Source organism: Chelonia mydas, chromosome 6, assembly GCF_015237465.2.
Source record: "Chelonia mydas isolate rCheMyd1 chromosome 6, rCheMyd1.pri.v2, whole genome shotgun sequence".
Taxonomy (NCBI): Eukaryota; Metazoa; Chordata; order Testudines; family Cheloniidae; genus Chelonia; species Chelonia mydas.
In genome coordinates this window covers 69,834,487-69,856,337 of record NC_051246.2, presented here as the reverse complement: position 1 = coordinate 69,856,337, position 21,851 = coordinate 69,834,487, and the positions used below count along the sequence as shown (strand labels likewise).

Sequence of the window (21,851 nt, the reverse complement as noted above, 5' to 3'; positions counted from 1 at the left end):
ACCTCCCAGCTTGAATCTAAAAAATTATATAATTTTTCGACCAATCAGGAAAGATCACATAGGCCATTGTTAAATTCACAATTATCTTCTTATGCTTCTGAATGGTGACTGATGCAATCATTAAAAGCAGTGAGAGTGGGGTGATGCCTAGCTGCTGGTAGCATGTATTGTTAAAAAGACAGTTTGAGAGCTTTACTTTAATCTGAAAATTGCTACAGAAGGCTGCATCTATTCAAGTCCGGAAGAAACAGAATGCCAGTTCTCCCATTTCTCTGGCTATGTTTATGTCTGGTTGTTTTTGTTTTTTTTTTCTTTTTTTAAATATTTCCACTTTTCATGTGAACCTGAACATTACCCAACCAAACAAAAGACAATGACCTTAAGGATATTCAGCTACTATATATACACAGCAGACAGTATAGTAGGTTTTCTTTGATTTAGATTGTCAAGTTTCTCAGTGTCATTAAGATGAATAGCTGGTTTAAAATTAAAATTGTATAATTAAGAAGTTTTCTCTGCATTGAGAGAAGTACTAAAGGACATGGCAGCTTAGATGCTAAAAAACAGGAAGAGTTTCAGAATGAAGCATTTCTCTAAACATGAAGCAAAAATTATGATGTTAGTACAACTAGCTGTTAACTAGTACTAATCAGCCATAATGGTAACTGGTACTGTTTGCCAATTATTTACTAGCCACCTCTTCCCCTTCCATACTGGTGGCATCACTGCAAGAGAAATGTAAAATACTAAACTGCCTCCCCATAAAAGCCCAACAATGTATGAGAAGTTACTTTATTTCCTCTTTTAAATATACATATACAAGATATTTTATTTCAAAAGCACAAGAACATTATACAAGTTTCAAATTTACATTTTTGCAATTAAGGATACCAATATACGCATTATTCAAATAACTTCTTCAGTTTATCTTGGATGGAATTCAAATCAGTGGTATCTTGCAATCACTAAATACAGATAATACTCACAGTGAACCAAACTGCATAGTAATTTATGAAATGAGAAATGACCACACTCATTAGTGATGATCTGGGAGCCCATTTGCTAGAATAGAAAGTGAAAACAAACAGAAAACGATGCAACATTTCTTCCTTTGCCCTCATTTTCCTACCTCTCCCAACTGCAGAAAGACATTTGGGAATGTTAAGCAAGAGAGTTTGCCTGCTCAAACCAGCTCCTGTCTCTGTATAGCACAGTCTGAACTACTCATTACCAACACCACAAAATAAAGTGATCTTGCTTCATGTCTGTTAGCTGAATTTCATGAGTACAAATTTCTTGCATCATTGAAAGCGCAGGAGTACTGAAAATATCCGATACATGACTAGATAAACTACAGGGAAACAGTAAGTGAACACAGCTATGAAGTCAGTGCTAAACTCCAGGAAGCATGTTTGCTAATTTCAATACAGTGCTTTGGCTGGTAAGCAGTATTATTGGTAACCTCTGAACTGGCCACTGCACGCAAGTCTCCATGGAGCTGGTTAAACAAGACGAACAAAACCGTTGTTTCTTTGCAGAGGGATTTACCTTCAGTTTAAAAACCTGAAAATATCAAAATGAAGAGAGAATTCTTCATTGCAATGAGAGGAAGATAGGAAAAGATACTGAAGACAACTATTTACACTGTCTGGGGAAAATAAGATGAAAAATGAGCAAAAATTTTAAGGACTATTTGAATGCTAGAAAATAATGATTTGATATTCCAACCTACTTGAATTTCACTTTTAAATGGAGTAGTGACTGCTGTTCATTAAGAACTTCAAGAAACTAGGAGGAAATTATACTTAAGCATGAAATCATGATTTGTGATTCTGCCACCCACGTGGCATGTCCCCTCACTGCACCATTAAGAAAAGAATGCAAACATTTTGTGTGTGTGTGTGCGCATTTTATATATATGCGCATATATATATATATATATGCGCATGTGCTCTCAAACAGCAGGTCACAAAATTCTTTATAGCCCTCCCTTTCTAAGCCTTAAGAGAGCATTAAAGACACCCCCCCCCCCCCCCCCCCCCAAACAGCAAGAGGGGAAAGTAGAACACACATATCTAAAATGCATTCTCAGGATAGCTCAGCCTTTCAGACAGAAATGCCATTGCCTGGAAAAGTAATAGTTATAGGGACTTTGTATATTTAGAACTTTTACCTGTCACATCACAAGATCCCTTCATGTACATTATTATGGCTAAAATCTGGGAAACAGAACAATGAGTTAATGAGAAATGGTTCAATCACAGAATGCCATTAGTTTCTGAAAAAGAGACAGACAACTATTTTTTTCCTTTAAGTTACAACGAGCATCTGGTTGGCTTGACTCCAGAAACAGATAGTTTATGGACGGCGCCAAACAGATAACACAAGAATGAAGAGTGGGAAGCCCCTCCAACATGGAGATACAAAGTATTGATTTATGCCTGTGTTTAGTGATTCTAAATAGATAATCTTGCCATGCTATTTTCTACAGGGTCTTGCTTTTTAATTCAACTTTAATGCATTTTACTGCAGTTTATGTTTTTTGTAGCTGACAGATGGCTAAATAGAGTGCAGAACCACTGGATCAGCAGTCTAGAGTTTGTCTCTGCACAGACTGCTGGGTACTATTACAAACATAGTAAATCTGATCATAGCCTTACCACAGTAGTGTGGTGCTGGACTCCTTGGGGTAGTCTCCAGAATTAGTAGCTTAAAGCTACATTATATAAGGTGCAGTACTGGCAATGCAATAAGCACACACTGTTTAATTTTACATGCACCAAGCAAGATGGAAACGCCCCCACACAATTCACTCCTTCTGCCCCTCTTTTAAAGATTGGATTAGTGGAAACATTATTCCTCTGAAAGCACTCTCCAATAAATCCCAGGGTCTGGCACAGTGCAAGTTTCTGCTGCAACACTTAATGCTTGCTGAGCCTGTTGCTATGGATTAGTAGAGGCCTGGCACCACTTCTCCCTCTGAAAATATGCCACAGATCTTGGCCATTTTAAGTTTTAAGCCAGGGCTAGGAACCCAGACACACAGTAAGGAGGAGGACGGGTTGTACAAAATTCCAGCTAGATTGTTGTAATTTCAAGACAAACAATTTCAGACATCACATCAACCCTGATATGCCTATTGTACCATATGACTGGAAATATTAACAACTTCTCTTACTTGGTTCTTTCCTAGCAACACACCTCCAGGTGTATTCCCAGTGCCAGTAAATGACAGTTTGGGATTTTTGGTGTGTGCATATGGAAGGCAGGTGAATGTGGGAAGCTACCCTCATCTAATTAGTAGAGCCTACAACCTTTGGAAAAAGATATTTCTGTCCCTGAATATTCTACAACAGTCACCACATAGGGTTTATCTTTAAAAAACAAAAACAAAACAAAAAAACACCCTATGAAATGAGAATTATTTTTGTTTCAATGCATCAGTCATATGTCTGAGCCCTTAGATAAGGCTCTGTAATACCCCCCCACCCCCTTTTCCTTTGTCAAAACATCATCCGTAGTCATCTGGATTTAATTAAAAGCTAGGACTCAGAGCAGCTGCCAGTTGAATCCAAAGAAGATCTGATTGGTTTCCTGGCTCCTGGCAATCTCTTCTATGATGCAGTGTTGCTGCCATAGAAGATGGAGTTTCCGGTAACGTTCATGACATAAATGCAGAGGGTTGCCTCTTCTTCATGGGAGAAATAATGAGAACATTCATTAGTCATGTTACAACATTATATATCCCCATTTTTGGGCCTTTTGTTTTCTTTTCTTCTCTCTTTCTTGATTGAGTCTATGATAATGTCAAGTGCAAATAAGTCTAGGCAAAGTGTCTATTAACAGTCCCACATTAACAGCCCATGGTATAACCATGGAAAATACTGAATGATGGTGAAAAATGGTTACCAATCACACTACCACACTACCCCTCACTATCAAAAATGGGGCTGTTCAGAACTATGCAGGAACTGCACGCAGTATAAGGGGAACAACAAAGAAAGGGAACAAAATTAAGACTCCTAGCAAATAAAAAGTTAAACATGCACTTACTTCAAGCCTGGGTCTGTTTCTCCATATTCGTCAAGATAGGGAGCAGGATATAAGCAGCCTCTGGTTTTACCTTCTATCAGGACTACTTTGCACTCCCTGATTCTTAAGGCAAAAATAGTCACGTTTAAAATATTATTAACCATATAATTTAGCAGGTACTAAATAACAGCAGGTACTATTTATAAGCAACCTTAAAAAAAGCTTAAACTTTGACAGGTCTACACACAAAGTTGCCCTGGCTTAACTAGAAGTGTTCTTTTAAACAGATTTAGCTAAACTAGTGTAACCCCCTGGGTGGACACTCCTATATTGATTTAAACCTGTCTTATATTGGTTTAGTATATCACATACATCTGTAAATCATCTGAAAGTTAAACTGATATAATCCAGATCTAAACCAACATAAAGGAGCATCCACTCAGGGGGTTGCAAGAGTTTAACTAAATAACTTTTAAAAATCTATTTGAGCTAAACTGGTTAAATTTCTGTGTTCAGACAAGCCCCTACAGACTTTCACAAAAGCAATAAATATGTAAGTGATTGTATAGTATTAGATACCCGTGACACAAGGGGCCTTATCATCAATAAGAATAAAATGGTTACTAACCTGTTCTGTAGCTGTTCTTCAAGATGTGCTGCACACGTCAATTCCACTTTGGGGATTTGGTGTGCCCATTGCACAGCCATCTCACACATATTCCTCAGTGGTACCTGTTGGGCAGCTCGAGCTCCCCCTGCTGTAGTGCACCACTGCATGCAGGTATAAAGAGCAGAGCTGCCCCTAGCTCCCCCCCTCAGATCCTTCTTGCTGGAACTTCAATGTAGAGGGACAAAAGGGTGCGTCACGGAACGGACACGTGCAACAACCGTTACAAAACGGGTTAATAACCAGTTTTTCTTTGAGTGATTGTACACGTGCATTCCAATCTTGATGACTCACAAGCCATAAGAACAGGAGATGGGATCAGAGTCTATTTCAATAAAGACTGGAGAACAACTTGTCCAACTCTAGCATCCTTCTGGAGTCTTGAGCCACAGCACGGTAGGAGGCAAATGTGTGGACTGAGGTGGTTGCTGCTGTACAAATGTCAACAACTGGAACTTGTGCTAGAAAGGCCACTGAGGCCAACTGCAACCTCACCGAATGAGCTGAGACACTGTCAGGCAGAGCAACATTAGCCAAGCCATAGCACATATGTACACAGGATGCAATCCAGGAAGAAATTCTCTGGATGGAGACCGACCTCTTTTTCTGTCTGCCACTGCTATGAACAGTTGGGATGATTTAAGAAAGTGTCTGGTTCTGTCCAGGTAAAACGCTAAGGCTTTCCTCATGTCCAAGGTATGCAAATGCTCCTCTTCCTTGCTCACGTGTGGCTTTGGGTAAACTACGGGCAAATAAATTGGCTGGTTTATGTGGAAAGAAGAAACCACCTTTGAGAGAGAATGCAGGTCCTTAAAAAAGATCAGATATGAAGGCATTAATGCCCACAGCTCCCGTATTATTCTGGCAGAGGTAATGGCCACCAAAAATGCCACCTTAATTGACAGATGCAGCAGAAAACAGGTAGCTAGTGGCTTTAATGGGGAACCCATATATCTTGACAATACTAAGTTTAGATCCCACAGGACAACTTGATCTTGCACCTAAGGGTTTAATTTGACTAAGCCTTTTCAAAACTTTATTGACATATCACTGGAGAAAATAGAGTGATTGTCCACTTTAGGATGGAGTACTGAAATAGTTGTTTTATGTACCTTGAAGGAACTGACCCCCAAACCCTGGTTGTGTGTTTCAGGTATAATAATTCAGGTCTAGAATCTGGTGAACTGAAGAACTTGTCAGCAATAATCCACACTGGCAAGAACAGATAGAAAAACCACTTACATTGACAGAGGCAAGTTACTCTTGTAGAAGGCTTTCAGCTATTCAGCAGGATCTCTTGATGTCTTTCAAGTAGGCTTGCTCTCTAGTGCCTAGCGATGGAGCATCCCTGCAGTTAAGTGAAGGGACTGTAGGCTCAGATGGAGTAGGCAACTGTGATCCTGGGAGATTAGGTCCAAGTCTAGTGGAAGTGAAATTAGAAGTTTCACGGATAGCGCCAGGAGAGTGGAGAACCTGTGCTGATATGGGTCCTTGCTGGGGCTCTACGTGTGATTCTGGCCTGGTACTGTCTTATCTTTAGTAACACCTTGTCAATGAATGGAACTGGTGGAGAAGCACAGAAAAGCCTATCACCTGTTATAGAACCTGGGCTGTGACTCCATAGGGAGCAGAATTAGTGGACACCTTCTGTTGGACTTTGTTGCAAATAGGTCTATCTGGGGAAGCCCCCACTGCTGGAAGATGTATCTGGCCAAGACATCACTTGTGGTGACTTGTAAATGATCTGTTCAGGTGGCCTGCTAGGTCATTCTGTATTCCTCGCAGGTAAGATACTTCTAGATCTATCAAGCTGGCAATGCAGAGCTCCCAAAGTAAAGTTGCTTCTGGACAGAGCAGAGAAGAGCAGGCTCCCCATTGCTCGTTCAGGTAAAACATTTCCATTGTTTTGTCTGTGAGGACTAACAAGCTGCTTCCGCTGATCTACATCAGAAATACTTGGCATGCCAGACTGACAGGTTTCAGTTCTCTGACACTGATGTGTAAAGCTGAGTCTTCTGAGGACCACAGACTCTTAAGTCTAAGTAACCCTGCATCTCCCGGAGGGGTCCCGACCCCTATTTTGAGAACCTCTGAACTAGACCATTCTTGACATTTCATAGTGACCCCTATGCTAATCTTCACTAACCGGGAGGATATCACATATACAGAGAATGTGCTAAGTGCTAGCAATGTTTATCCAGGTGAGCTCTTATCCAATGAGAATCCAGGTGGGCTCACCACCCCAGAGCAGAAGCATCTGTCGTTAGCATGAGAGTTGGCTGTGCAAAACTATCTTTTTTAAGAATTTGTGGAGTGGACACAGGTTTAAGATTGATCTGAAATCCCCCTTCACTTTTGGGGTTAGGAAATATCTGGAATAAACCCACTTCCCTCTGTGACCACATGGAACCTCCTCTATGGCTCCAAAGCGAAGGAGCTATTGTACTTCCTCGATAAGGAGTTTCTTGCGAGAGTGGTCCCTGAAGGACGGGGAGAGAAGGTGGGAGGAGGGGCAGAAACAAACTGGAGAGTATATTCCACTTCCACAGTGCTAAAGACCCTATGGTCTGAAGTAACTCAGGACCAAGCAGAGTGAAAGTGGAACAGACAGTTTGCAATGGTGAGGGAGTTTGGGTCTGAAGAGATGGAGAATGGTATGTCTATCTCAACTGGCCATCAAAATGACTGCACTTCCACGCTATCTTGAAGGGCCCAGAGCTGGAACCCTAAATTCCCTGTAAGCTGCACAGCAGCCTATTTAGCACCACACAGGCACTTAGGGAACCCGCTTGGGGACCTGCTGCGGCGGGGGAAGGGGCATCCCTCCCCTGGCCCCAACTCACCCTACAGCCCAGACCTGCTGCAGCCAGAGCGGCCCAGCCCCAGGCATGGCCCTCCCCTGGCTTGGACCTGCTGGAGGGCACCTCTCCTGCAGCCCCAGCCCCAGCGCTCCTGCAGCGGGGACATGCACCTCTCCCCCGAAGCCCAGGTGCTGCTGCAGGGAGAAAGCGCTGGGGGGAATCCTCTCTCCCTGCAGTAGCCCCGGAGCACCCTCCTGCACCCCAAACCCTCATCCCCAGCCCCACCCCAGACCCCTGCACCCCGACCCTTTGCCCCAGCCCCGAGCCCCCTCCCACAAGAACCCCTTGGCCCCACCCCCCACCACATGATTTTTGTTATGTGCACCAATATGAAGGTGATGTGTCCACCACTTATTGCTGAATAAGTCTTGCCTCTTAGCATCTTCTGAGTTGTGCATGGCAGCCTGGTGCCCCTGTCATGCCCTCTCATTAGTCATTGTGATGACTGATGAGCCGGGGGGGGGGAGGAGGAGTATAAAGGTACTCAAAATGTTGGGAGGGTACACAGTACTTTCTTTCTGCCCTTTTAGAGGTGGGAGCCAAAGAGGATGGAGTCTGCCATAAAGCCTTTATAGGCTCTAGTATAGCCTCACTGATTGGCCACCAGGTGATGTGAGGACTCCCTAACCCCTCGACCTGTACACTTAAATCTGCAGCCACTTTCTTTAACAACTCCTGATAAACTTTAAAATCCTCGGGAGGAGGAGAAGTTATCCCAGATGAAACAGCCTCATCTGGAGAGGAAGCCAAGACCAGACGGGGTAGAATCTCTTCTAATGGCTGTTGCTCTGGTTCTGGAACCTCTTCTTCGTACTTCATACTATGCCTGGTATTGGACTCTGGGGACAGAGCCTCTCTGTGTGCAGATTCTGCTCTTCTAGATGAGGATCTCAAGTACACATGGTGTGGGTAAAATCTAAAAGTTGGGAGAAACCTCCAAGTGTTTCAAAACAAGCACTGGTACAGGACAAGGCCCCACTGTCCTGGCCACATTCTCATGGCAGGTCCCACTCAGGGGTCAGGGTGGTAGGTCAGAAGAGAGGATCTTTGAGGGGCCCAGAGGGTCCTGCTTTGGGGTTGTGAGACATCAAATCCCACCTCTAATCCCAACGACAACGATTCCCCTTCCTCTGACAATGGCAGGGCTGATCCAGTCAGTGCTGTTGACCAGTTCCAAGAGTCTGGCGATGGGTGAAGCGACACCATCTTTGCATGCTTCCCCTTGGAGGGTACCGAGGGCCCACCTATCCAGAAAGCAGGCAACTGGGGTACTGGAGGTTAAATCACTGGTGGACAGGGCAGCAATGCAGAGGAATTGGACTCCTATAAGGAAGGAGACAGTCATCGAGAGGCAGAGCAGATTTCTTGCTGCTGCAAGTGCTTCCGGGGTAGTTGGCATGGAAATGATCTCCTGTTGCAGTGCCCAAGAAGTTGACAGTGCCGCTTCTTGTGGCAGGCTTGACAAGCTCCTTGTGTTGCTGGAGTCAACTCAGTCAAGTTAGGCACCAATTTGGAGGAGGAGCGTTTAGGTTTCAGGTGTACTCTACTCAACTCCTTCTCGCCCCTCTCACCAGACTTAGAAGGTGGATACCTTCCCCTGGTTGCGGCTTTCCTGGAAGTTTGTATTTCTTCCTCAGTGTGGGCAAGGTAGAATGGTGCTAGGATTCCTCTAAAGCTGGAGGCGCTCTTCTCAATGAAGCTGTAGCACTCAGCACTGAGGCAGACTGGGACGGCTCTGAAAGAGGCCTGAGCACTGCCTCCATCAGCAAGAATTTCAGCCTAGCCTCCCTATCCTTCTTTGTCCTAGGCTTGAAATCCCCTTGCAAGTCCTTTATGCCTCCCCAAGCACTTCAGGCAGCTATTATGCGGATCGATCACTGACATAGGCCTTGAGCAAGAAGCGTACAGCTTGAAGCCCAATGATCGGGACATACTCTGGTACTGTGAACAGAAAACTGGACAAATGAGGAAAACAAGTCTGAAAAGAAGTCTAACTATCCTAACTATGCTGAAGACTGGACTAACAATACACACACAAAATATTCACAAAGGCCAAGAAAGAGAACTGCTCTGGTAGCGTAGAGTTCAAATGACTGGCAGTCAGAAGGAACTGAGTGGAGCTAGGGGCAGCTCCGCCCTTTACACCTCTGCACAACAGTGTGCAGCAGCAGGCTGAGCTTTAGCTGCCCAATGGGTACCACTGATGGAATAAGTTTCTGACGGCTGTATGCTGGGCACACTGACACCCAAGAGTGGAAACGACATTGAAATTACTTGAAGAATAATCAGCTATTTAATTTCTTTATTTTGTGGACTGCACTATTCTGTTATCTGGATATGGTCAGTCAACTGCCTCTTCACTTGGCTACTAGACCAGTAGTTCTCAAACTTTTGTACTGGTGACCCCTTTTGTTGGATTATATTAAAGAAGTTCTGTATTAAAATCACAAATGAGTTTGGTTCCCCATAGCTTAAATTCCAGGGTATTACTAATTAAGAGGTCTCTTGGTTTTTGGTACTGTTTCTCTCCCTCTCTGTGTGAAACTTGCAAGCTGCTAATTGTGTTAGTACATCCTAAGACAGAGTCTGTTCTCAAAGCAATACTTTGTAACAAGAGAAACAGCACACAGAGACTCCCAGCCCTTTTGTTGTATTTATCTCGCTTTGTTAACAATTGTGATTAAAATAGAGATAGAGGATGTACGTGGATGGATGCTTGGTATGGATAATAACTGAATGATCAGGGAGGTGTCAGCCTAAGAATCCAGTGTCCACTGGCCGAAGAAGGCGTCAAGTGGAAACAACCAGAGGACCCCCGGCCCGCAGACCGGAATCCACCCAACAGCCTCAAGGGTGGGAGAACCGAAGAACAACATGGAGCCGTCAGGAATGTGCCATCTGCTGATTGATTCAGCAACAGCATGATGAAGCAATTCTCATAGACTGGCATAGGAATAAATTCCTATAAAAATGGACTCTAGAAACTGAACTTTGGGGTCTGATTCTGCAAATCAACTTCCAGGAGCGTCAGATGAGCATCTGACAAGGCCCTGTTCCCTCCTCATGTCCAGGCCACCTAGCCAGTGGCTTGGCATAAGCAACTCTAAGGCTGGTAACTATGATAACAACCTTGCAGAACTTGTGTGTGTGTGTATGAATGAATGTGTGAATAAATATGAAATTGAATGGAACGGAACGTTATAGCTATAACTAACTGCTTACTATGATTCTTTCTGTATTCACAATAAATGTGTCATTTTGCCTTTTTATTTTATTGGTATAACACTTTCATGTAGCAAACATCTAAGTGCGACCCCCCCTTATACATTAAGAACACTTTTTAAATATATTTAACACCATTATAAATGCTGGATGCAAAGCGGGGTTTAGGGTGGAGGCTGACAACTCGTGATCCCCCATGTAATAACCTTGCAACTCCTGGAGCGGTCCCGACCCCTATTTTGAGAACCTCTGAACTAGACCATTCTTGACATTTCATAGTGACCCGTATGCTAATCTTCTCTAACCGGGAAGATACCACATATACAGAGAATGTGCTAAGTGCTAGCAATGTTTATTAAAACTGAGATACTTTAGTTAATTATTGCAGTCTTAAAAAAATAAATACCGCTCTCCTTCCTTTTCTGTGTCTATGTGTGAGCAAACTCACTCCTGATGGGCAGTGCAAGGAGGTAAAAGCTCAGATGACAGTTAAATCTGTTTTGAAACCTCCAGGAAATAATTTCTTCCTCCTCCAGATGCTCTTGTACTTCTGTTATTTCTCTCCCTTAAGAGCTCCACACTACAGCAAACCTCTCAGATACCGAGGAGGTATGCATGTTGCTCCCTCCAAAACCACTCGATCCCATGCCTAAAGCCCTCGGAACAAGTTGGTTCCACCCCAATGTCAATTCAGCCATTTTTAAGCCACAGAGAACAAAATTAAGACAAATATCAGATTTTGCCCCTTTACAGTACTCAACAATGCAGAAAAAGCTGTAAGTAATTTGTCCATCACATACATTAACAACTTGACACTAAACACGCATAAAAGGCTAGGATTTTCTAAGGAACCTAAAGGAGTAGGGTGCCTAACTCCCTTATGATACTTTGAAAATGCAAGCCAAGTACAAGATCCTGCAGCACAGACTTGATATTTTACCTGAAAAGTAGTTACTGTTAATAGACTTATTGGCTTTGTGGTGTTCTGTAAACACACAACAAAGGGTGCAGTTTGACTGGACACCTTCAGACTATAGCACTGCCCATTGACCGACATTGCAGTTTTACTGCAGGGTGATTTAACTTTTTGGTGGCTTAGAGCAGTGGTTCTCAACCAGGGGTACACATACCCCTGGTGGTATGCAGAGGTCTTCCAGGGGGCAAATCAACTCATCTAGATATTTGCCTGATTTCACAACAGGCTACATAAAAAGCACTAGCAAAGTCCGTACAAATTAAAGTTTCATACAGACAATGACTAGTTTATATTTCTATTCCAACTGATTTATAATTGTATGGTAAAAAGGAGAAAGTAAGTAATTTTTCCAGTAATAGTGCGCTGTGACACTTGTATTTTTTTTTGTCTGATTTTGTAAGCAAGTAGTTTTTAAGTGAGGTGAGGTGAAACTTGGGGGTACGCAAGACAAATCAGACTCCTGAAAGGGATACAGCAGTCTGGTTGAGAACTACTGGCCTACAGTGTATGTCAACATGCTGGCTCTTTCTCCCCAATCCCAAAGAGTATGAGGTTTTTTGCCCTTCTGTGTCATCTGGCCTTCTTAAATTATTTTCCCCTGCAAAAAATTACATACTGATCAGTTACCTACTTGAGGAACATACACACTCCAGCTCCACAATGGAGAGCATGAGAGGTACAGGCTCCCAGCTCCTCCCCATTCACCAACTCCTGGCAGCAGGTATTCTGGGAGCACAGCATGGTGCCACAGAACAAACACAACATTGGGTGCTTTCGTTCATCGTCAAAAGACCGTGGGCACCTGTAAAGAGAAAGGTGGTAATTATTAAGTGCAGTATGGAACCAAAATAGTTATTGCAAATAGATTGAAAAGATTTTAAAAAATACAGTCAGTCATGCTGGTTTGACCCAAAGGCCTTTTTCAGAAAAGAGGCACCGTTGATCACAATGCCTCCTCTGAAACTATCTGGTAAAATTCGTTCTAATTTTTCCCATAAGGAAGAGGTGCTTCCCTCTAGTATAGATCAGCTGGGGAGGGGGGTAATTTGGTATAAATTCAGTGAAAGCTTTTCTAAAGTAACTGTCAATTTTGTGATCACATGGGACATTATTCTTCCCAACATTACATCTACCAAGTGATGTTCCAGAGGTTCTCAAGCTACAGTCTTGCAAAGCATTGCTCCAAGTCCAGGCCTGCTCACATGACAGTAATTCTCCTCTTCATTTCCTAACTGCTAACACAACTAAAACTACATTTAATATTTTCCTATTAATTTTCCATGTAATCAATGGCTCTAGTTGCCATTGCGATCTTATTCAATTGCAAATGGCAGATAAGGTGACCCACGCAATGGTGAATGGAAGGGAATGGTCGGCAACCATCTTTCTGCTAAGATGTGGATCACGCTATACACGTTGAGAAACTCCTGCTGTATTTAATGGAAACAAACGAAAGGAGAAAGCTGCATCAGTGTATAGATTCCAACAGGACCCAAAGATTGCTAAAATACATATTAAATCAGCACGAATGGAGTGAGAAGACCTCCTCCTCTCCATGAATAATGTACCTCTCTTCAGTAAATCATTAACGCAGATACCCAATTTGAGAAATGTGCCTTATTAAAACTAAACTGAGGAAATGCAGGATTAGGAACTGAGTCAAGTCAAACGTGGAAGTAAATTTGGTGATGTTATTCTAGCCCATTTATACAAATAACAAAACCGACATACAGGCACAGTACTAGGATGCCAAAGTGGGCAAGGTGATGTAGGTCAGGAGCAGCACTGGCAGGGTGACATAGCATAACTTGCTTGGTGCCTGCCTCCTCACTATTCACAGATCAAACAAGTGGTTCATTCATGAGCATTAAGTTCACTACTGTTAAAATACAAAACAAACTTCCAAGAGCAAAATTCTCTTTAGAAAGAATTAAAAAGCACATTGGACTATATCCATGATTCCATGTTTTTCCACAGGAAGTGAAACGATATATTTTCACACGGTCCTCTCTGCTACCAACACTTCATCTGTGGGCCAGGTTCAGCATTCCTACTCGAAGCCAATGCCAAACCTCTGGTCCTGAAGTGGGCAATGGTGAAAACAAATGTCAGCTATATCAAACCTACATTTGTTTACTGAAGTGTGTCAGTGCTTTAAGCTGTAATAGTTTTATATATGGTCATTATGTGAAAAGTAAGTAGCACCATACTTAAAATGGACTGCTGGTTACTGATGGCTGGGAACAAAACAGTACGTTCACTACAAATTTTGCAATACCCTTCCCAGACTTGAACATCACAGACAACGGTTCTTCCTGGATTGGTGAAGTGGCAGCATCTGATTTCCATCCCAGAATTGTTTCTGTTAACAGTTTTGTCACGTGTCACATGGGTTACACTAATTGCAAGAATATGAAAAGGAGAAAACACTTGACAAGAAGGCAGATCAAACTGCTACTTTTTACCTAAACTGAGAGGCTTGATTCAGGAGGCAACTGTAGTCTTCTGGAAGCTCTATCAAATTATTTCTTTTCCTTGGATATCTAGTAAATGAGAAGAAGAAGAAATACTGTAAAAAATATTAATGAAGGATAAAGCCACACAAAGATCACAACAAACAGAATGGACACACACTGCCAATAATTCACCACGCTGGTAAACTCCCTGTCCTCTCTTTCAAACTCTCAGGGCCCAGAATCATGTCACAACCTCTAGCAGCTACAATAAGGGATATAAGACAAACCACACAGGAAATGTTTCCACAGTAAATGTACAACAAAAGGTAAGAAAACTAAGTTTGCATGGAATGGGCATACATTTTACAACCCAATGAAGGTTCTCTCATGTTACCAATTGTTACATTAGCCTACCCCAGAAAAACGCTGATCTCTGACTGGCGTGGTAAAATGTTTAATGTTCTGAGGGAATAGTAATTGTTTAGTCTTGATAAAGGAATCCTGTAAAGTCATTTCAAGAGGCGGGTGGGTTTATGGTAAAGGTGCAAAAGGAAGCAAGGAATCCCTAACTGCAAGACTTGCCCTCATTTAACTACTCAGAGCCCAACTCTTTCAACTGTTACAGATCAAAAACAAAGCCCAGAAAAAAAAATGAAACTAACCTTACTGAAATGTTTTTCCCTTTAAGAAAACTTAGTACAGCAGGGTCAGCACACCACCTGTATCAGACAAATATTGACAGATTATATTGTATGAACACTATATATAATTAATAACCGTAACTAAACAGATATAAAAAGTAGTGAAAAATCTTGAAAGTTTATGCAAGAGAGAAATCTATTTTTAAAAACACAAATTACAAAGATTTCACCAGAATGAAACACACACGTAAAAGATGTTTGCACCATCTGCAAATGCTGACTCTCTCAGAATGTGAACGTGGACTACACACTGCTTCCCTTGGAATACCTATTGATGAAGGTTGTACATTAAAATATCCTACATTGCTTCTAGTGATTGCTTTTCAAACACTTTTTTAAAATGCACCATTGAAAATGTTTACTGTATTTATGTTTATAATGGAAGAACATATCCATCTACACAGTGTAGTAAGCTACTATACTGCCAAGCTGCTAATCACAGGAATGAAATGACTGCTTTGGTATTCTTGCTGAGACAGTTATTTTATATTACTTATACAAAGCAGAAGAGAAGAGGGACCTCCAGCAACTGGTCATTTTAACTGATGTGTATCAACAGCATTTCTCAGAAACAACGGATTTTATAAATAAAAACACACACACACACACACACACACACACACACACACACACACACACACGCAAGCATTATTACTACATAAAAGATCTGGTCTCCCATTTGGAATCCTTATGCTTTGGGCTGGGAGCGCTATTGTGGAGATAATGTATTCAGCCTCAGCTGGAAGGAGTGTCTTGTGTTACTTAAAAACAAACACACACACAAACATATATATATATATAAATTTTTTTTTTTCTTATAAGCGACCATTTAAGGGACTTAAAAACCCAGTTGCTTACTGGAGGTTGTTCTTCAAATAAAAATGAACCAAATTATATTCAGTACATCTGGGGATAATCTGAGACAGCATTGAGACAGAAGGTTGGAGTCAACAGGCTCAAAATGTCTCTTTGGTTGAAGTATGCTAGACAACACAGATGCCTCATGATGACAGAGGGCAAGTGAGAAAAACTGGTGGTGAAGCAGATAATTTCACCAAGAACCAAGAAAACCAATTACTACAACAAAATGTTAACTTTAATATTGCACACAATGGACTCAGCTGAATGTGGACATTCTTCAAGACAGTGATGTGGAAGTTTAAGTAGTTTTTCTTAGTTTTAACCAATCCTTCCTTTACAGATAGATTTCTACATCCATATTGTCGGGGTAGTACCCTACTTTTAACTAGTAGGGTCAACTACAGCACCTAATCAGACTCTGTTTTGGAAATTAGGCAGGTATAGCCCAAAAATAGAACTGGCAGGTTATACTTTATGCCATACTAAGAACCCTGCTTTCAGATACCATCATAGTCGCTACCTGTCCTGTGGGCAGATAGGGCAAACAGGACAGACCAATGAGCAAGGAATCATATAACACAAAAGCAACACTCCAGAATAACTTCCTTCATGAATGTAATCCTCTCTACATGCACCAATTCCAAATGACTCATTTACTCTGGTTTAATACAGCCATGATAAATTATTCTAAGATACTCAAACTGCTTAGTCAGAAGAGACCATCATAGTCATCTAGTCTGACCTCCTGCATGTTGCAGGCCACGGAACTTCACGCACCCACTCCTGTAATAGACCCATAACCTCTGGCTGAGCTACTGAAGTCCTCAAATCATGATTTAAAGACTTCATGTTACAGAAAATCTACCATTTACACTTGTTTAAAACCTGCAAGTGACCTGTGCCCATGCTGCAGAGGAAGGCAAACCCCCACACAGGGTCTCTGCTAATCTGATCCAGGGGACCCCATATACGGCGATTAGTTGGACCATGAGCATTTTGGTAAGACCTACCAGCCAGATACCTGGGAAAGAATTCTCTGTACTAAATCAGCCTTCCCCTCTAGAGTCCCATCACCAGCTGTTGGGGTTATTTGCTACTAGCAGTCACACACCGGCTACATGCCATTGTAGGTAGTTTCATCATACCACTCCCTCCATAAATTTATCAAGCTCAATCTTGACGCTAGTTAGCTTTTTGCTACCATTGCTCCCCTTGGAAGCACTTCACTCCTCTGATGGTTAGAAACCTTCATCTAATTTCAAGTCTAAACTTGTTGATGCGTTGTTTATATTCATCTGTTCTTGTGCCAACACTGTGGTTTAACTTAAATAACTCCTCTCCCTCCCTGCGAATTATCCCTCTGATGTATTTATAGAGAGCAATCATATCTCCCCTCAGCCTTCTTTTGGATTAGACTAAACAAGCCAAGCTCTTTGAGTCTCTTCTCACAAGGTAGGTTTTCCCTGTCTTAAACATGGGAGACAAGAATTGCACACAGTATTCCAGATGAGGTCTCACCAGTGCCCTGAATAATGATACTAATACTTCCCTGTCCCTACTGGAAATACCTCGCCTGATGCATCCTAGGACTGCATTAGCCTTTTCGCATCACATTGGCAGCTTATAGCCATCCAGCGAAGAACCAATACACCCAGATCTTTCTCCTCCTCTGTTGCTTCCAACTGATAAGTCCCCATTTTATAGCAAAAAATCTTGTTGTTTGTCTCTAAGTGCATGACCTTGCACTTTGCACTATTAAATTTCATCCCATTTCTATTACACTAGTTTTCAAGGTTGTCCAAATATTCTTGTATAATATTTTGATCCTCCTCTGTATTGGCTATACAGCCAAACTTTGTGTCATCTGCAAATTTTATTAGGACACTCCCACTTTTTGTGTCAAGGTCATTAATACAAATGTTAAAATAAGACTGGCCCCTGTAGTGGCACGGATGCCCCACTCCTGGAGAACACGGGTTAAAAGCAGCCAAGCTAGGCTGATTGGGGAAGCAGCCACAGCTGTGGCCAGCTCAATTATAAGAGCTGACCCTTATAAGAGGGCTGTGGGCCAGGAGCCAAGCAGAGTCTCTCTCCAGCCCTGGAGGGAGAAGGGCTAGCTGCCTGAGAGGAAGGTACCTGAACTGGAGCAGTGCTGGGGAATAGGGCAAGGGCGCTGGGGAGCTCCAGCCTGGTAAAACCCCAGGCTGCAGACCTTGTTGAAGGCCTACAGAGGTACTGGGGCTGCAGAGATACAGCCTGGGAATAGGCAAAGGCAGCAGGTCCTAACCCCTTGCCAATAATGAGTGGCAATTACAGACTGCAGTCTGCCCCAGTGAGCGGGGGACTAGATGATGACTGGCAGTAGCCACTGAGACAAGGTGGGTTTAAGAGGGTTGGGGGGGTCCCCTGGGAGGGGAGACCAAGAGCGTGGACCCAGAGCATGGGGGTCCTGCTGGGGCAGAACCCCGAAGTAAAGGGCATGGAGGCAAAGCATTCGTTTAGGTGTTGGACCATTCCTAGATTATCTTTAATCTCCACCCCATCTTCAGTGTTTAGCGGTCACTTCTTTTTTCCTTGTTTTCTTTTTATTTAGATGGACTATAGAACTTTTTACTATTGGTTTTAATTTCCTTTGCAACATCCAACTCTGCCTGGCTTTTGGCAGTTCTCATTTTTTCCTTACATTTCCTGACCTCTAAGAGGTAGCTTTCCTTGCTGATCCATCCCATCTTCCTTTCCTTGTAGGCTTTCTGCTTTTTCTTAAGAACCTGTTTGAGATGCCTGGTCATTGAATTTAGTCTGCAATCCTTCCCTACAAATTTCTTCCCCTTGCTTGGGATACAGGCTTCAGATATTTTAAAGTCAAAGTTGCAGAAACTAATTCCAAGCCTCCTCCACATTCAAATTCTTTAGTTCTTCCATCCAATCCACTTCCCTAACCAATTCCCTTAATATTTTAAAGTTTTCCCTTTTGAAATCAAGGTCCCTAGATGCAGATCTATTTTTGTTTATCCTTCTATTGAGTTTAAACTGAATTAACTCATGATCACTCAAACCAAGGTTGTCCCCTACAACCAGTTCTTCTATGAGATCCTCACTACTCACCAATAAGTACCAAATCTAAAGTGGCATTACCTCTCTTAGATTTGGTGACTTTTTAGGGAAGGAATCTGTCAGCTACCACATCCAGGAAAATCTGGGCCCTACTATTACTAGTAGCACTTGCCCTTTCCATAATCTCACAAATTCCCAGTAGTACTGATTTCATTTAAATATAAAAAGGTCTCTATTCATATCCAAATCGGATCCTGGGGGGTCTGTAACATACAAAACGCCTCTGGTAGCTTTTTTCCCCCCAAAGTGATTTTGACCCAACTAGACTCTGTTATCCATTCGATCACTTCTAATTTCTTTATGGTCTACCTCATCATTAATATACAATGCTATTGCACTACCGTTATTTTTATTTTGGTCTTTCCTGAACAGCACATACCCTTCAATATCTGTAATTCAGTCATGACTATTTTCTCTTATCCCTATAATATCTGGTTTCACTTCCTGCACCAGTAGTTCTAGTTCCTCTATTTTGTTACCAAGGCTTCTTGCATTGGTGTACAAACACTTTAGTTGTTTCTGCTTAGCTTTGCCCAGATTCCTCACCCAATTAGGTACAGTCATTCTACTGCTAATATCGCCTACCTGACTGTTAGCATCATTGGTACTGGTACTTTCTTATACCCACTGCTGTATTCTCTCTTTCCTGATTTTCTTTCCAGTCAATATTAGAATCAGGTGTGGAGATTACATGAACACCTCCCAATCTCTCCCCCGAATTCCAAACTCCTTAAGTGGTTCAATATACACTCTGTTCATCAAGCCAACTCTTTTGCAACTGCAATATGGTATTGGACAGAGCGTAACCAATTATTCACTAATTTCATCTGAAATTCCCTTACAGCCATCACAAAATGGAAGGTTGGTTCCACTGCTCCCCCATCTCCAACAAGTACCTTTGGAGCAAGGGGCTTACAGTGCCCCAATATTCCTCAAAAAGCAGGAACAGATTTGTGGGTAGAGATAAATAACTACAGAGGGCCTTGAATTCTTCTTCCTCGGAAACTGCAAAAGAAGAAGGAAATATTAGGAATACATCAAACAGTTTCAGGCAGTCCATTCTCCTAAAGGTCTCTCTGAACAGGGCACACAATCAGCAGCAGACAACAGAAAACCAGAATTCTTCTGATTCCTTTTACAACTTATTCATATGACTATTTTAAAGACTTAGGGCAACTTTTCAGCTACTGTAACTGGATGTAGCGCCACTGACTTTAAATGGAGCTATGCAATTTACACTAGTTAAGGATCTGGCTGAGGATTATTGTAGAATACCCAGTCTATTGTACATACATTACAGCAGCAGGATTATGCTATTTGAGTATGAAAAGAAGAAGTTACTTACCTTGTACAGTAACAATGTCTCTTTGAGAGTTGTCCCCCCTATGAGTGCTCCACTGTAGGTATGTCTGCTTCCCTGTGCTGCTGATTGGAAAACTTTGATAGCAGTGTCCACTGAGCCCACACGTGCGCTCTCTTCTTATGTTGCGCCACGAGGCTAGTCAGTGCACACCGGCTAACTCTCCTCAGTTCCTTCTCTACCACAGAGACATAGACAAGAACTCCGAAGAAGAGGGGAGGAGGGTAGGTTGTGGAGCACCCATAGAGACACACATCTCGAAGAACTATTTTTACTGCGCAAGGTAAGTAACTTCTTATTCTTTGAGTAAAAAGAAAAGGAGTACTTGTGGCACCTTAGAGACTAACAAATTTATTTGAGCATAAGCTACTCTGAAACCTATTCTTTGAGTAGTGTCCCTATGGGTGCTCCACTGTAGGTAACTCCCAAGCAGTACCCTTTCTGGAGGCTGGGGCTTCAGAGGTAGGTCAATTATAGATAACCGCACTCTCGGTGAAGCTGAAGATGGCTTCTGAGGTGGTGTCCCCAGAGATCACATAATGTTCTGCAAAAATGTGGACTGACGCCCATGTCACTGCTCTACAGATCTCTGGGAGATAGGGACGTTCTTGAAGAAGGCAACGGAGGAGATCGATCTTGTGGACTGTGTATGAATCAAATCTGGAGGGGTCATGTTGCAAATCTGGTCACACTGTCTGACGTAATTTGAGACCCCTTAGAGAGTCTTTGGGCTGATATTGCTGAGCCTTTAGATCTTTCCCTAATGGATAGGAAAAGTCTAGGGGACTTCCTGAAGGTTCTTGTCCTATGAAGGTAGAAGGCCAGGGCTCTCCTGACATCTAGAGTGTGAAGTATAGCCTCCCTGTTGTCTTTGCCAATCTTCCAACCCAAGATTCACCATTAATTAATTGATTCATGTGAAAGGGAGAGGTTACCTTGGGAATAAATTTTGGATGTGGCCTGAGCATAACCTTGTCTGGAAAGAATACTGTGTAAGCGAGATGCACCATCAGAGCTGCTCTCTCTCCTATTCATCTGGCCAAGGTAAATGGTATCAGGAAAGCAGTTTTCATTTATAGGTACCTCAGTGAACAGGTGGCCATGGTTTCAAAGGGAGGCCTAGTCAGCCCTTTCATTGCCTGCTTTAGGTCCTACATAGGGTTAGGAAGTTGGGTTGAGGGAAGAGGTTTATTATAACCTTGAGGAACCTTTTAGTGGTTGGGTGTGACAGCACCAAATATCCCTCTACAGGTTTGTGAATGTTACAGCTGCTAGATGGACCCTAAGAGTTTAGGGATAATCCTGACTTTTTAAGGGTCAGAGCATAGTCCAAGTTGTGTGGAAGAGTTGCGGTTGTTGGGGAGATTTGTTGTAGTTTATATAATCGTATTTGGCCATGAGCGTCAGATAGTTGGCAATACGGAATTGTAAGGTGGCTGAGGAATACGACTTTCTGTCAAAGAGATGAAGGCGCTTCCAATCCCTGTTGTAGGGCATTGCCCTGGAAATTGACAGTGTCCACCACAATAGAATTGGATAACAGTGAGAGAAAAAAGGAACTCCGATTCCTATACTAGGACATCATACTTTTTGTCCGTTAC

General features: G+C 42.4%; 1 protein-coding gene across 7 annotated transcripts in view; it reads right to left on the bottom strand.

Moving 5' to 3' along the window:
• Positions 1 to 778: 778 nt before the first annotated feature.
• UBR1 (ubiquitin protein ligase E3 component n-recognin 1) overlaps positions 779 to 21,851 on the bottom strand; it is a 142,608-nt gene continuing 121,535 nt past the window's right edge. For 4 of the 7 annotated variants that reach the window (XM_037900379.2, XM_037900381.2, XM_037900380.2 and 1 more), the window contains exons 42-47: positions 19,787 to 19,895; positions 14,877 to 14,933; positions 14,224 to 14,301; positions 12,390 to 12,560; positions 4,054 to 4,155; positions 779 to 3,691 (exon numbers count right to left, since the gene is read on the bottom strand). In XM_037900379.2, the coding sequence (XP_037756307.1) occupies positions 3,550 to 3,691; positions 4,054 to 4,155; positions 12,390 to 12,560; positions 14,224 to 14,301; positions 14,877 to 14,933; positions 19,787 to 19,895 (659 nt within the window). In that variant the 3' untranslated portion in view covers positions 779 to 3,549. Of the gene's footprint in view, positions 3,692 to 4,053; positions 4,156 to 4,660; positions 6,120 to 12,389; positions 12,561 to 14,223; positions 14,302 to 14,876; positions 14,934 to 19,786; positions 19,896 to 21,851 lie in introns of all 7 variants that reach the window. The other 3 variants (XR_005225513.2, XR_005225514.2, XR_005225512.2) reach the window with 3 other exon arrangements.